The following is a 16,573-nucleotide window of genomic DNA, read 5'->3' as shown; positions in this document are numbered from 1 at the left end:
TCTCTCTCTCTCTCTCTCTCTCTCTCTCTCTCTCTCTCTCTCTCTCTCTCTCTCTCTCTCTCTCTCTCTCTCTCTCTCTCTCTCTCTCTCTCTCTCTCTCTCTCTCTCTCTCTCTCTCTCTCTTCTCTCTCTCTCTCTCTCTCTCTCTCAGGGCTTTATTGTCATGGAAACATATATGTTTACAGTGAAATAAACAATTACAAATTAACAGTTAACATTAAACACACAAGTTTCAAAAAGAGAAAGATGTTTGAAATGTTTAAATTATTAACCATGTACAAAAACAAACGTATCAGTCCGGACCTGTACAGGCCATCGATTGATAATCTAAATATAATCTAAATGAAGATAAATTAGCTAATAGACGAATTAAACTACTCACACAACTAGCTGGCTCCACTAAGGCCCTCTCAGATAGGTAGGTCTCCTCTCTCTCCCAATTCAATGCATTATTTACATATTGCCAAAGCAAGTGAAATAAACAAAAGTGAAATAAACAATAAAAAATGTACAGTAAACATTACACTCACAAAAGTTCCAAAATGTCATATTATGTCTATATACAGTGTTGTAACGATGTGTAAATAGTTAAAGTACAGAAGGGAAAATAAATAAACATAAATATAGGTTGTTTTTACAATGGTGTTTGTTCTTCACTGGTTGCCCTTTTCTTGTGGCAACAGGTCACAAATCTTGCAGCTGTGATGGCACACTGTGGTTTTTCACCCAGTAGATAAGGGAGTTTATCAAAATTGGATTTGTTTTCTAATTCTTTGTGGTTCTGTGTAATCTGAGGAAAGTATGTGTCTCAAATATGGTCATACATTTGGCAGGAAGTTAGGAGGTGCAGCTCAGTTTCCACCTCATTTTGTGGGCAGTGTGCACATGGCCTGTCTTCTCTTGAGAGCCAGGTCTGCCTACGGCGGCCTTTCTCAATAGCAAGGCTATGCTCACTGAGTCTGTACATAGTCAAAGCTTTCCTTAAGTTTGGGTCAGTCACAGTGCTCAGGTATTCTGCCACTGTGTGCTCTCTGTTTAGAGCCAAATAGCATTCTAGTTTGCTCTGTTTTTTTGTTAATTCTTTCCAATGTGTCAAGTAATTCTCTTTTTGTTTTCTCATGATTTGGTTGCGTCTAATTGTGTTGTTGTTGTTGTCCTGGGGCTCTGTGGGGTCTGTTTGTGTTTGTGAACAGAGCCCCAGGACCAGCTTACTTAGGGGACTCTTCTCCAAGTTCATCTCTTTGTAGGTGATGGCTTTGTTATGGAAGGTTTAGGAATTGCTTCCTTTTAAGTGGTTATAGAATTTAACGGCTCTTTTCTGGATTTTGATAATTAGCGGGTATCGGCCTAATTCTGCTCTGCATGCATTATTTGGTGTTTTTTGTTGTACAAAGAGGATATTTTTGCAGAATTCTGCATGCAGAGTCTCAATTTGGTGTTGTCCCATTTTGTGAATTATTGGTTGGTGAGCGGACCCCAGACCTCACAACCATAAAGGGCTCTCTCTCTCTCTCACACATATATATATATATTTTTAAACACACAAAATTTTTTCCATGTGAATTCTCAATGCGCTGGGATTGGATTTCCTTCTGATTTAACTTGTCAAAGTATTGCCATACAGGACTTCACTGATGTCGCCTGTCTTTCTCTGCCATTTTCCCAACTGTTAACGACGATGACGTAGTGGTGGAGAGGCGACTCTGAGAAAACAATACAGAACTATCTTGCTCTCATTTAAGGGCACAAATACCAAATTGCTAATTGAAAATAATTGGACTGTAAAATGTTGTGTTGGCGTTGTGACCGAGGCAGTGTAATCGAATAATTGGGCCACAGCGAGCGAGAACAAGCCTGTTTCTCCCTGTTCCTTTCTCTTCCTTCAGGACACAGTTAGATAGCTGTTACAGTAGTCACATGTTCATTCATATATTATAGTATGAAGATATGTTCATCAGCATTCGGAGGCATAGGAGCATTACTTAGAGAGAGAGAGAGAGAGCCATTCATTAGCCTACATAAATGTATCCTTAAATACATAAGCAGAGTGAATTCCAGTTCTGTTCTGTTTCTTTAGGACACAGGATTACTATTTACATTTTAGTCATTTAGCAGATGTTCTTATCCAGAGCGACTTACAGGAGCAATAAGGGGTAAGTGCCTTGCTCAAGGGCACAGACAGAATGTTCACCTAATCGGTTCGGGGATTCAAACCAGCAACCGTTCAGTTACTGGCCCAAACGCTCTTAACCGCTAGGCTACCTGGATATATATAACATGGATATATATGTTAGGTTAACCTAACTCCTATAGTACTGAATGGTGAGGTTCATCATCATTACAAGGCAATAGCAGCAGGGCTCTCAGAGAGACAGAGAGAGATTCATACGCAGTAATGAATTCCAGTCACCCGATGACTCTAGGGGAAGAATAGGTGTATTGTGGGGCCACATTAGTAACCGTATAGCAGCAGGAAGACACAGGGGATGGTGGTGGATCTCACCACTATGGCCTCACGGTCACCGTATCCCTCACCGACTGGCACACAGAGCTGTGGTGGATCTCACCACTATGGCTTCCCGGTCACCGTATCCCTCACCGACTGGCACATAGAGCTGTGGTGGATCTCACCACTATGGCTTCCCGGTCACCGTATCCCTCACCGACTGGCACACAGAGCTGTGGTGGATCTCACCACCATGGCTTCCCGGTCACCGTATCCCTCACCGACTGGCACACAGAGCTGTGGTGGATCTCACCACTATGGCTTCCCTGTCACCGTATCCCTCACCGACTGGCACACAGAGCTGCAACAACAGGATCTTCTCCACCCCATAACCAGACGATATACCATCCATAATTTCCCCTAGATTATATAATACATGCAGGGTGAGAAGTGCACTGATTCATGGTCCTTGTTGCAGCACATCAGCGACACCTACGCACCGACCGAAACGACCATCTTCAGATAGTCATGCCACTACAACATTAGCTGTATTCAGTATAACACTGTAACTAACTACTAGTGAAAAAAATGTGGCTATATACTGTAAGTTACCTTGTGATGAACACTAAGAATACTTAGTGGATCTCAACACAAAGTGACCCATCTCATACCACTACAACATTGGCAGTATTTAGTGTATAACATTATTTCTACCAGGCCTGAGAGACGTAGACTGAGTGAATAAACCATACATGACAAACACTAACCATGCACCGTTATCCCCAGTTCCTTTTGAATATCTAGGACAGTGAAAAACTGTTGTTTTCTCCCTTTGATTTCCCCCCTCTTTCAGGCGTCTAGTGCAGAGGGCTGCATGACATGCTATCTCTTCCAGCAGCTGAGAGTTAAGATGTGGCTTACAGGCAACACTCTCTCTCTCTCTCGCTCTGTCACCTGTCTGCTCGACACTACTAAAAAGGCAAACCTTGTGTCCCAAATGGAAACCTATAGGGCTCCCGAGTGGCGCAGCGGTCTAAGGCACTGCATCTCAGTGCTTGAGGCATCACTACAGACCCCCCTGGTTCGATTCCAGGCTGTATCACAACCGGCTGTGATTGGGAGTCCCATAGGGCGGCGCACAATTGGCCCAGCTTCGTCCGGGTTTGGCCGGTGTAGGCCGTCATTGCAAATAAGAATTTGTTCTTAACTGACTTGCCTAGTTAAATAAAGGTAAAATACAAAATAAAAGTGCGCTATGGGACCTGGTCAAAAGTAGTGCAATATATAGGGAATAAGGTGACATGAATGAAGGGATCCTTTCTAGAACTCCTCTAGTTCTTGTTCATTGCTCACTAACATTGCTCCAGTCCACAGTGCAAAGCCAGGATTGAAAAAGTGTTAAAAAGCTCCTTGGAGCATACATCAGAAAACAGGGTCAACACCCCCCCCCCCCCCCCCCCATAAAAATGGGATTAGAAAATTGTGTATCATCAACACATTTTTCACTAGTCTAAAGAGAATACCACTGCTGACATCACAGCAGATGTCTTTTTACTGACAGAAAACCATGTATTATATTAGGCTAGCCTGGAATCCAATTGTAATACCACTCTGTTTCACATCCGAGTTTGCTTGTTGCAGGTATGTGGGAATGATTTGATGAGATCTTAAAAGAAAAGGGAAACTGGCACATTGCTCTTGCCAGTACCTCTTTCTTTATTTAAGCATCTCTCTTTTGGCCTACATACTGTATTCCCTACATGTTCATTTTTGTTAAAGTGAAACAGAGTTCTATCTAGAAGGGATCCCAGGCTTTTAAACAGAGGTATATCTAGAAGGAATCCCAGGCTTTTAAACAGAGTTCTATCTAGTAGGGATCCCAGGCTTTTAAACAGAGGTGTATCTAGTAGGGATCCCAGGCTTTTAAACAGAGGTCTATCTAGAAGGGATCCCAGGCTTTTAAACATAGTTCTATCCAGAAGGGATCCCAGGCTTTTAAACAGAGTTCTATCCAGTAGGGATCCCAGGCTTTTAAACAGAGTTCTATCTAGTGGGGATCCCAGGCTTTTAAACAGAGTTCTATCTAGAAGGGATCCCAGTCTTTTAAACAGAGTTCTATCCAGTAGGGATCCCAGGCTTTTAAACAGAGTTCTATCTGGTAGGGATCCCAGGCTTTTAAACAGATGTCTATCTAGTAGGGATCCCAGGCTTTTAAACAGAGTTCTATCTGGTAGGGATCCCAGGCTTTTAAACAGGGGTCTCTCTAGAAGGGATCCCAGGCTTTTAAACAGAGTTCTATCTGGTAGGGATCCCAGGCTTTTAAACAGAGGTCTATCTGGTAGGGATCCCAGGCTTTTAAACAGAGGTCTATCTAGTAGGGATCCCAGGCTTTTAAACAGAGTTCTATCTGGTAGGGACCCCAGGCTTTTAAACAGAGTTCTATCTAGTAGGGATCCCAGGATTTTGGCCTATTCCACAGTCAAAGCAACACCTCTACTGAAGGGGACCAGGCTACAGTGCAAGAGCTCTCCACCATCCACCCAATGAACTCAGAAATAATACCAGTGTAATCTGACACAGACCATAGCCTACCCTACACAAAGGACCATGGCTACGTCCCAAATGGTACCCTATTCCCTTTATAGTGCACTACTTTTGACCAGAGCCCTATAGGGAATATTGAGAGTAGGGTGCCATTGGTGACGCCCGCCATGTCACCAGCTCAGATGACCCCTCTCTGTGTGTTGTACACAGCGTTAACATTGGGTCATCCCAGAACTATGTGTGACAGGTAGATGTAGGGCCCCTTTGTGATTAAAGACCCCTTAAAAGCCCAGCTTATATTTGAGAAATATTTGGGCCTGTCGGGGCAGGAGCCGTACAGTTCCTTGGCCCGACTTGTTCCAAGCCTCCTACCCCCCTGGGACACAGAATATGTCATGACACTTCTCTCATTGAGGAAATGATGAGGGGGGAAATGAGAATTCCTGCCCTACGGACAAAATATCTGACTAATGGATTTTCAATAGAGAGGGTGTGGGGGTGGATTGACAAGCTCCCGTATCTGTTAGGTCAAATACCGCCGTGTGCAATCATCGCAGCAAAATCATATTGCAAAATGTCGCAATAAGAAAAGGTGGAGACAAACCAGTGGAGAACAAGTTACCTAAGTAAATAAAACCACTCGTCAGCTGCTGAGAGGGCCCTAGTGGAGCCACCTGGCTGACAGGGCCCTAGTGGAGCTGGCTGCTGAGAGGGCCCTAGTGGAGCCAGCTGGCTGAGAGGGCCCTAGTGGAGCTGGCTGCTGAGAGGGCCCTAGTGGAACCAGCTGCTGAGAGGGCCCTAGTGGAGCCACCTGGCTGACAGGGCCCTAGTGGAACCAGCTGCTGAGAGGGCCCTAGTGGAGCCGTCTGCTGAGAGGGCCCTAGTGGAACCAGCTGGCTGAGAGGGCCCTAGTGGAGCCAGCTGCTGAGAGGGCCTAGTGGAGCCGTCTGCTGAGAGGGCCCTAGTGGAGCCACCTGGCTGAGAGGGCCCTAGTGGAGCCAGCTGGCTGAGAGGGCCCTAGTGGAGCCAGCTGCTGAGAGGGCCCTAGTGGAGCCACCTGGCTGACAGGGCCCTAGTGGAGCTGGCTGCTGAGAGGGCCCTAGTGGAACCAGCTGCTGAGAGGGCCCTAGTGGAGCTGTCTGCTGAGAGGGCCCTAGTGGAGCCGTCTGCTGAGAGGGCCTAGTGGAGCCAGCTGCTGAGAGGGCCCTAGTGGAGCCAGCTGCTGAGAGGGCCCTAGTGGAGCCGTCTGCTGAGAGGGCCCTAGTGGAGCCAGCTGCTGAGAGGACCCTAGTGGAGCCACCTGGCTGACAGGGCCCTAGTGGAACCAGCTGCTGAGAGGGCCCTAGTGGAACCAGCTGGCTGAGAGGGCCCTAGTGGAGCCAGCTGCTGAGAGGGCCTAGTGGAGCCGTCTGCTGAGAGGGCCCTAGTGGAGCCGTCTGCTGAGAGGGCCTAGTGGAGCCACCTGGCTGAGAGGGCCCTAGTGGAGCCAGCTGGCTGAGAGGGCCCTAGTGGAGCCGTCTGCTGAGAGGGCCCTAGTGGAGCCACCTGGCTGAGAGGGCCCTAGTGGAGCCAGCTGCTGAGAGGGCCCTAGTGGAGCCACCTGGCTGACAGGGCCCTAGTGGAGCCAGCTGCTGAGAGGGCCCTAGTGGAACCAGCTGCTGAGAGGGCCCTAGCGGAGCCACCTGGCTGACAGGGCCCTAGTGGAGCTGGCTGCTGAGAGGGCCCTAGTGGAGCCACCTGGCTGAGAGGGCCCTAGTGGAGCCAGCTGCTGAGAGGGCCCTAGTGGAGCCGTCTGCTGAGAGGGCCCTAGTGGAGCCACCTGGCTGAGAGGGCCCTAGTGGAGCCAGCTGCTGAGAGGGCCCTAGTGGAGCCGTCTGCTGAGAGGGCCCTAGTGGAACCAGCTGCTGACAGGGCCCTAGTGGAGCTGTCTGCTGAGAGGGCCCTAGTGGAGCCGTCTGCTGAGAGGGCCCTAGTGGAGCCAGCTGGCTGAGAGGGCCCTAGTGGAGCTGGCTGCTGAGAGGGCCCTAGTGGAGCCGTCTGCTGAGAGGGCCCTAGTGGAGCCAGCTGCTGAGAGGGCCCTAGTGGAGCCAGCTGCTGAGAGGGCCCTAGTGGAACCAGCTGCTGAGAGGGCCTAGTGGAGCCAGCTGGCTGAGAGGGCCCTAGTGGAATCAGCTGCTGAGAGGGCCCTAGTGGAGCCAGCTGCTGAGAGGGCCCTAGTGGAGCCAGCTGCTGAGAGGGCCCTAGTGGAGCCAGCTAGTTGTGTGAGTAGTTTAATTAGTCTATTAGCTAATTATTCCCTATTATTCAATTACACTGCCTCTGTCACAACGCCAACACAACATTTTACAGTCCAATTATTTTCACTTAGCAATTTGGTATTTGTGCCCTTAAATGAGAGCAAGATAGTTCTGTATTGTTTTCTCAGAGTCGCCTCTCCACCACTACGTCATCGTCGTTAACAGTTGGAAAAATGGCAGAGAAAGACAGGCGACATCAGTGAAGTCCTGTATGGCAATACTTTGAGAAGTTAAATCAGAAGGAAATCCAAACCCAAGCATAGCATGGAGAATTCATTTGGATTTTTTTTTCTTTATATGAAACAGACAGACAGACACAGAGAGAGAGAGAGAGAGAGAGAGAGAGAGAGAGAGAGAGAGAGAGAGAGAGAGAGAGAGAGACAGAGTGAGACAGAGTGAGACAGAAGCGAGAGAGAGAGAGAGAAGCGAGAGAGAGAAGCGAGAGAGAGAGAGAGAGAGAAGCGAGAGAGAGAGACAGAGAGAGACAGAGAGAGAGAGAAGAGAGAGAGAGAGAGAGAGGTGAGAGAGAGAGAGAGAGAAGCGAGAGAGAGAAGAGAGAGAGATTGGAGAAAGATAGAGCGAGTTTACTGGGAGCACGGAACACCTGGACACACATTCCACAATTCATGAGCTTCAAAGGAGACAATATTTCACCTGCCTGCTGTATTCCAAAGTGTGCGACGTGGAAGATCAGAGATCAGTGGGTTAAAAAGGGAAACCAACTGAGCAATTGATCACCTTAGTATTACAGTGATAAGCTTCCCAAATATACAACAGGAAGACTCTCCAGTGCTACTCCACTACAGAAAGACTCCAAGATGTAGTATAGATCGACATCTCTTCTATTCATTCTCTTCTCACTATAGTGAATGCTCAAAAACAACACTTCAACACACTGGAGAAATAGAATTCAACAAAGTGGCTCTACAAAAAACGGTTTGCCTCTACACCTTTACGTTCCCGTCACCCAGACTAACTACACTGGTGAAAGAAAGCCAAGAATGTATGGTCTGACTGACTAGTACCAACAAAGCCCCCCCGCCCCCAACCCCAACACAGCCCTGTAATCAACGAGGTTCAAACACCACATATGTCAGGTGAGAGGAAAGGTGTTGCTGGAGAGAGGAGCTAGAGTACAGTAACATGGTGTCAGTCTGTCTGTCTGTCACCTCACCAGCCATGCCAACCATGGTGTCAGTCTGTCTGTCTGTCTGTCACCTCACCAGCCATGCCAACCATGGTGTCAGTCTGTCTGTCTGTCACCTCACCAGCCATGCCAACCATGGTGTCAGTCTGTCTGTCTGTCACCTCACCAGCCATGCCAACCATGGTGTCAGTCTGTCTGTCTGTCACCTCACCAGACATGCCAACCATGGTGTCAGTCTGTCTGTCTGTCTCCTCACCAGCCATGCCAACCATGGTGTCAGTCTGTCTGTCTGTCACCTCACCAGCAATGCCAACCATGGTGTCAGTCTGTCTGTCTGTCACCTCACCTCACCAGCCATGCCAACCATGGTGTCAGTCTGTCTGTCTGTCACCTCACCAGCCATGCCAACCATGGTGTCAGTCTGTCTGTCTGTCTGTCACCTCACCAGCCATGCCAACCATGGTGTCAGTCTGTCTGTCTGTCACCTTACCTCACCAGCCATGCCAACCATGGTGTCAGTCTGTCTGTCTGTCACCTCACCAGCCATGCCAACCATGGTGTCAGTCTGTCTGTCTGTCTGTCACCTCACCAGCCATGCCAATCATGTTGTCAGTCTGTCTGTCTGTCACCTCACCAGCCATGCCAACCATGGTGTCAGTCTGTCTGTCTGTCTCCTCACCAGCCATGCCAACCATGGTGTCAGTCTGTCACCTCACCTCACCTCACCAGCCATGCCAACCATGGTGTCAGTCTGTCTGTCTGTCTGTCTCCTCACCAGCCATGCCAACCATGGTGTCAGTCTGTCTGTCTGTCACCTCACCAGCCATGCCAACCATGGTGTCAGTCTGTCTGTCTGTCTCCTCACCAGCCATGCCAACCATGGTGTCAGTCTGTCTGTCTGTCTGTCTCCTCACCAGCCATGCCAACCATGGTGTCAGTCTGTCTGTCTGTCTGTCTCCTCACCAGCCATGCCAACCATGGTGTCAGTCTGTCTGTCTGTCTCCTCACCAGCCTCTATTCCCCATATCAGGGTTGCCTACCACTGCCCTATATAGTGCACTACTTTAGACCAGAGCCCTGGTAAAGCTACTACAAGCAGACCTCACCCAGCCTGCCTGCTCATCTACCCCTCTGTCCAGGCAGGTACACAGATAGAGCCCCAGGGGTGCTGGAGAACCTGCCCTTTTTAACCCCTATGAAAAAAGTGCCCTTTTGATTTGGTGGCGTTTTTTTTTTTAAACAAATTACTTTTTATTTAATTTTTTTTGTATATTTTCTCTCTTGTAACTTTAAATGCAACAAACTACCTATCAAACTATATAATTTCTAAAAAACGCATGAATCTTGAAAAAGTCCCCTGCCCTTCTGCCACAATGAGCTACCCACCGAGCGGCGAGTAGGTTACTTTGGAGTTGCTAGCATGTGTTGTCTCACGGTCAGTGACAGGGAAGGGGGCAACTGCAGTTTGTCGGTAGCAGAATAAACTAAAATCAAGTAAAGACTAGCTTGTTTAGACAGCATAGCCTGGTTAACTAGCTGATTCTTCTAGCCTACATTAGCGATGATCAGATGATATTGCCTCCCCCAGTAGTGGTTCTAGCAAAGATACTTAACTAACTCCCCTGTCATCTTTGGTTCTAGCTTGCTTAGCCTACAATGTGTGATGAGTGATTGTGTTTTTTGCAGAAAATTAAGGCCTGTGTTAAAACAAATAATGGCGAATTTGGCAACAGGAGCAGTAGAAAGTATCAAGCTTTTTTTCACTTTGAGCACCTGCCCCACCAAAGGTCTGTCTCTTCCCTTACCAGCCATGGCAATGTTGTTGCTCCACCTGGTTCACACCAGTCCACCTTCCTCTCATTCAGATGAAATGAAGTCTTGTGACTGTTTGACTGTGTTGCTGCTCTCCAATATCCTGAGGTTCTAATGACTCATGGGATGCGTCCCAAATAGCACCCAATTCCTTTTATGGTGCACTACTTCTGACCAGGACCCATAGGGCTCTGGTCAAAAGTAGTGCACTATATAGGGAATAGGGTGCGATTTGGGACGCATCCCATGAAAGGTGAATGACGGTCGTCAACAGCCTGTTGTGCCAGAGGGAGTCTATAGATCAGACATCAAATCAAACCAAATTGTATTTGTCACATGCGCCGACTACAACAGGTGCAGACCTTACAGTGAAATGCTTACTTACAAGCCCTTAAACCAACAATGCAGTTGAGAAAAAATAAGTGTTAAGAAAGTATTTACTAAATAAACTGAAGTAAACAATAAATATAAAATAAAAATGAAAAAAATTACAAAATAGAAAAATAACAAATAATTAAAGATCAACAATGAAATAACAGTAGTGATGCTATATATACAGGGGGTACCGGTACAGAGTCAATGTGGGGCCAAAGGTTAGTCGAGGTAATTGAGGTAATATGTAAATGTAGGTAGAGGTAAAGTGACTATGCATAGATAATACACAGAGAGTAGCAGCAGGGGGGGGGGGACTAGTCAATGCATATTGTCTGGGTAGCCATTTTATTAGCTGTTCAGGAGTCTTATGGCTTGGGGGTAGAAGCTGTTAAGAAGCCTTTTGGACCTAGACTTGGCGCTCCGGTACCGCTTGCCATGCGGTAGCAGAGAGAACAGTCTATGACTAGGGTGGCTGGAGTCTTTGGCAATTTTTAGGGCCTTCCTCTGACACCGCCTGGTATAGAGGTCCTGGATGGCAGGAAGCTTTGCCCCAGTGATGTACTGGGCCGTATGCACTACCCTCTGTAGTGCCTTGCGGTCGGAGGCCGAGCAGTTGCCATACCAGGCGGTGATGCAACCAGTCAGGATGCTCTCGATGGTGCAGCTGTATAACTTTTTGAGGATCTGAGGACCCATGCCAAATCTTTTCAGTCTCCTGTGAGGGAATAGGCGTTGTCATGCCCTCTTCACGACTGTCTTGGTGTGTTTGGATCATGACAGTTCGTTGGTGATGTGAACACCAAGGAACTTGAAGCTCTCAACCTGCTCCACTACAGCCCCGTCGATGTGAATGGGGGTGTGCTCGGCCCTCCTTTTCCTGTAGTCCACGATCAACAACATAGCTCTCTTTTGTCCCATCCTCTTTCACTGCATTTACTATAGCCTGGTCCCAGATACGTTTGTGCTCTTTCACTGCATTTACTATAGCCTGGTCCCAGATACGTTTGTGCTCTTTCACTGCATTTACTATAGCCTGGTCCCAGATACGTTTGTGCTCTTTCACTGCATTTACTATAGCCTGGTCCCAGATACGTTTGTGCTCTTTCAACTCCATTGCTCCATTTTTGGCATGACAAGACAATCAGTGACAAGGAGTTGGCATGATGGCACAAGCACTCTGACACTCATGCCCACATTTAGCCTATTCTAAGATGGACCCTTCCTCTGAATGGCTGTTTTTCTCTCTTACTTTAGGAATAAAATCAAGATTTTTTTTTTTTTCGGTCTTGAGTCCTTTATATAGTATTTAAAAAGAGGGGCCATCTCCTTGGCTGGCTAAGGAGGAAGAGGACTTTGCCTTCTAAATGTGATCTGTAACCCTAGAAACCTTGAATTGGAAACAGCTGGGGGGGGTTTCAGTGGTAATGAGAACGGCACAAGCTGCCCGCTGAGCTGCTGTGAGCTGAGACTGCCATATGAAGCCAGGGAGTGGGGCTAGATCTGTGTCACAAATGTCAGCCTATTTCCTATATAGTGCACTACTTTTGAACAGAGACCTATGGGCCCTGGTTAAAAGTAGTGCACTAAATAGGGAAAAGGGTGCCATTTTGGATGCAGTCCTAGCTGAACGTGGATTGGTGGTATGCTGAGCTGATAAATACTGGCCAATTGAACACGGCTGGGAGTCTTGATTCGATTCTGACTTTTTTTAAAATTACATTTGATATTGTTAATGAAGATGGATTTCCTCATGGACGATATGTCACAATACTGCCTCATATTGTTAATGAAGATGGATTTCCTCATGGACAATATGTCAAAAATACTGCCAACATCATGTCACTTCCTTGTGATGGAGACCTTTCACGCAGGCCAAGAAGAGCAAAGATTGATGTGTGTTCATAGCTATATAATCATACTGAGATGAAGGCAGTGTGAAATGTTTTGGGAGAACCACAAACGACGTGTCATAATAATAATACTAATAATAATAGTAATAATAATAATATGCCATTTAGCAGACGCTTTTAACCAAAGCGACTTACAGTCATGCGTGCATACATTTTTTTGTGTATGGGTGGTCCCGGGGATCGAACCCACTACCCTGGCGTTACAAGCGCCGTGCTCTACCAGCTGAGCTACAGAGGACCACACATAAAGCAAGGTAATACTGTTCCTCCTAAAGCACATTAAAATGAGATTCTAAAACCACCACCTTCTTTCATCTCCTTTCTACACAGAGCCACATCCTCTAAATCCTCTCACAGACGGCCATCTTCCTTCCATGCTGCTGTAATCATAAGCACCTCCAACAAGGGAGTGTGTATGGGAATTCCTCTTGCTATATCTCACCAAGGACGTCCCAAATGGCACCCTATTCCCTTTTCTAGTGTACTACTTTTGAGCAGAGCTCTATACATATAGGGAATAGGGGTGCCACAGCTAAGGGATTCACCACCAGCCAGGCCAGCAGGTCATTGTCATGTGGTGCAGAATAGATGTAGTGGTGACCTGTCTGACCCTTCTGTGATGGCCTCAGGTGGTTGTTGTACTATATAGCTGCTTAGCCAGATGCCTGTACAGCTATCGCTGCTTAGACAGATGCCTGTACAGCTATCGCTGCTTAGACAGATGCCTGTACAGCTATCGCTGCTTAGCCAGATGCCTGTACAGCTATCGCTGCTTAGACAGATGCCTGTACAGCTATCGCTGCTTAGCCAGATGCCTGTACAGCTATCGCTGCTTAGCCAGATGCCTGTACAGCTATCGCTGCTTAGACAGATGCCTGTTCAGCTATCGCTGCTTAGCCAGATGCCTGTTCAGCTATCGCTGCTTAGACAGATGCCTGTACAGCTATCGCTGCTTAGACAGATGCCTGTACAGCTATCGCTGCTTAGACAGATGCCTGTACAGCTATCGCTGCTTAGACAGATGCCTGTTCAGCTATCGCTGCTTAGCCAGATGCCTGTACAGCTATCGCTGCTTAGACAGATGCCTGTACAGCTATCGCTGCTTAGCCTGATGCCTGTACAGCTATCGCTGGTTAGCCAGATGCCTGTACAGCTATCGCTGCTTAGCCAGATGCCTGTACAGCTATCGCTGCTTAGCCAGATGCCTGTACAGCTATCGCTGCTTAGCCAGATGCCTGTACAGCTATAGCTGGTTAGACAGATGCCTGTACAGCTATCGCTGCTTAGCCAGATGCCTGTACAGCTATCGCTGCTTAGCCAGATGCCTGTACAGCTATCGCTGCTTAGCCAGATGCCTGTACAGCTATCGCTGCTTAGCCAGATGCCTGTACAGCTATCGCTGCTTAGCCAGATGCCTGTAAAGCTATCGCTGCTTAGCCAGATGCCTGTACAGCTATCGCTGCTTAGCCAGATGCCTGTACAGCTATCGATGCTTAGCCAGATGCCTGTACAGCTATCGCTGCTTAGCCAGATGCCTGTACAGCTATCGCTGCTTAGCCAGATGCCTGTACAGCTATCGCTGCTTAGCCAGATGCCTGTACAGCTATCGCTGCTTAGCCAGATGCCTGTACAGCTATAGCTGGTTAGACAGATGCCTGTACAGCTATCGCTGCTTAGCCAGATGCCTGTACAGCTATCGCTGCTTAGCCTGATGCCTGTACAGCTATCGCTGCTTAGCCAGATGCCTGTACAGCTATCGCTGCTTAGCCAGATGCCTGTACAGCTATCGCTGCTTAGCCAGATGCCTGTACAGCTATCGCTGCTTAGCCAGATGCCTGTACAGCTATCGCTGCTTAGCCAGATGCCTGTACAGCTATCGCTGCTTAGCCAGATGCCTGTACAGCTATCGCTGCTTAGCCAGATGCCTGTACAGCTATCGCTGCTTAGCCAGATGCCTGTACAGCTATCGCTGCTTAGCCAGATGCCTGTACAGCTATCGCTGCTTAGACAGATGCCTGTACAGCTATCGCTGCTTAGCCAGATGCCTGTACAGCTATCGCTGCTTAGCCAGATGCCTGTACAGCTATCGCTGCTTAGACTGATGCCTGTACAGCTATCGCTGCTTAGCCAGATGCCTGTACAGCTATCGCTGCTTAGCCAGATGCCTGTACAGCTATCGCTGCTTAGCCAGATGCCTGTACAGCTATCGCTGCTTAGCCAGATGCCTGTACAGCTATCGCTGCTTAGCCAGATGCCTGTACAGCTATCGCTGCTTAGACAGATGCCTGTACAGCTATCGCTGCTTAGACAGATGCCTGTACAGCTATCGCTGCTTATCCAGATGCCTGTACAGCTATCGCTGCTTAGCCAGATGCCTGTACAGCTATCGCTGCTTAGACAGATGCCTGTACAGCTATCGCTGCTTAGCCAGATGCCTGTACAGCTATCGCTGCTTAGCCAGATGCCTGTACAGCTATCGCTGCTTAGCCAGATGCCTGTACAGCTATCGCTGCTTAGCCTGAATAACAGCTGTTGAAGGGGCTCAGGTGGGGTAGGTCCTACTACAGCTGGTTTATGGTAGAGAGTACTGTAGAATAAATAGATACAGCAACAGACACTGCTAATGCTCAGCCTGGATAATGTCTGACATCAGAGCTGGCCGGTGTAGAACCTTGTGTGAAAGGCTGGCCAACCAGGAAGGTCACCAACAACAGGGCGGACCACGAGCGCACACACACACAAACAAATTCCTCGCACACATTTAAAAAGACATACACACACACTCCTCACATCTCTGTCTCCTCGTCTGCAGTCCTTTGAAGTGCTTAAACAACTTGCTAATGGGCCACCCAGACACGTCCCAGCACCTCCCCAGCACGACCTACCCCCAGTCCTGTCAAGAGACAACCCAAGGTGGGACTGGGGGATGGGAGGGGTGGGGGTGGGGGAGGGGAGTGAGGACTAGGTGGGGGTGGGGGATGGGAGGGGTGGGGGTAGGGGTAGGGGAAGTGGAGTGAGGACTAGGTGGTGGTGGGGGATGGGAGGGGTGGGGGAGGGGAGGGGAGGGGGAGGGAAGTGAGGACTAGGTGGGGGTGGGGGAGGGGAGTGAGGACTAGGTGGGGCTGGGGGAGGGGAGTGAGGACTAGGTGGGGGTGGGGGAGGGGAGGGGTGAGGGTGGGGGAGGGGAGTGAGGACTCGGTGGGGCATTGGGATTTGAATCAAAAAACGTGGATTGATGGCAGCCTTGTAGGGAAACCGAAGGAGAGAGATGATGCTTATAAACTCAGCAAGGTGACCAGGGACAATATAATGGTTAAACAGTACCAATAGGACCTACGCAGATCGATCAAGATGGCGAAACACAAGTACAGGGACAAAGTGGAGGAGGAATTCAGCGGGTCGGACAACGAGGCGTATGTGGCAGGGGCTCCTAACGAACACGGATTGCAAAAAGAAAGCCAGCCACATCACGGTCACCAACGCCACCCTACCGGTCGAGCTAAACACCTTTTTCTCACGATTCGAGCACAATGACCCTGAGCTGCCGAGGAGAACCCCTGATGACAACGTAGGCTGCACACTCACGGTCTCCACTTAGGAAGTATGTAAGTCATTCAAACTTGGTAACCCTCTCAAGACTGCCGGCCCAGACGGCATCCGTAGCCGCACCCTCAGGGCATGTGCAGACCAGCTGGCTGTTGCGTTCTCCGACATTTTCAATCTCTCTATAGCTCAGGCCGCTACACCCACCTGCTTCGACATGTCCACAATCATCCGTGCCCAAGAAAGGGAAAGCACCTGAACTGAATGACTACCATCCCGTAGCACTCACTTCCGTCATCATGAAGTGCTTCGAGAGGCTTGTCAAAGACCATATCACCTCCTCCCTCCCCGACACACCCGACCCTCTCCAATTCGCCTACCGCCCTGGCAGATCCACGGACGACGCAATCGCCATTGCACTGCACACTTCCCTTACCCACCTGGACAAAAGGAATGCATATGCGAGGATGCTGTTCATCGACTACAGCTTGGCCTTCAA

At 48.6% G+C, this 16,573-nt stretch overlaps 1 protein-coding gene across 1 annotated transcript in view; it reads right to left on the bottom strand.

The window, feature by feature from the left end:
• LOC311101465 (rho guanine nucleotide exchange factor TIAM1-like) overlaps positions 1–16,245 on the bottom strand; it is a gene marked incomplete at both ends in the record, with an annotated part of 59,312 nt that extends 43,067 nt beyond the window's left edge. The window contains 2 exons of the mRNA XM_084142622.1: positions 13,593–15,118; positions 16,184–16,245. Coding sequence (XP_083998748.1) covers positions 13,593–15,118; positions 16,184–16,245 — 1,588 coding nt within the window. The remainder of the gene's footprint in view (positions 1–13,592; positions 15,119–16,183) is intronic.
• Positions 16,246–16,573: the final 328 nt, after the last annotated feature.

Source organism: Coregonus lavaretus (assembly GCF_964263955.1).
Source record: "Coregonus lavaretus genome assembly, chromosome: 26".
NCBI lineage: Eukaryota > Metazoa > Chordata > Actinopteri > Salmoniformes > Salmonidae > Coregonus > Coregonus lavaretus.
This window is presented reverse-complemented; position numbering and strand designations above follow the sequence as displayed.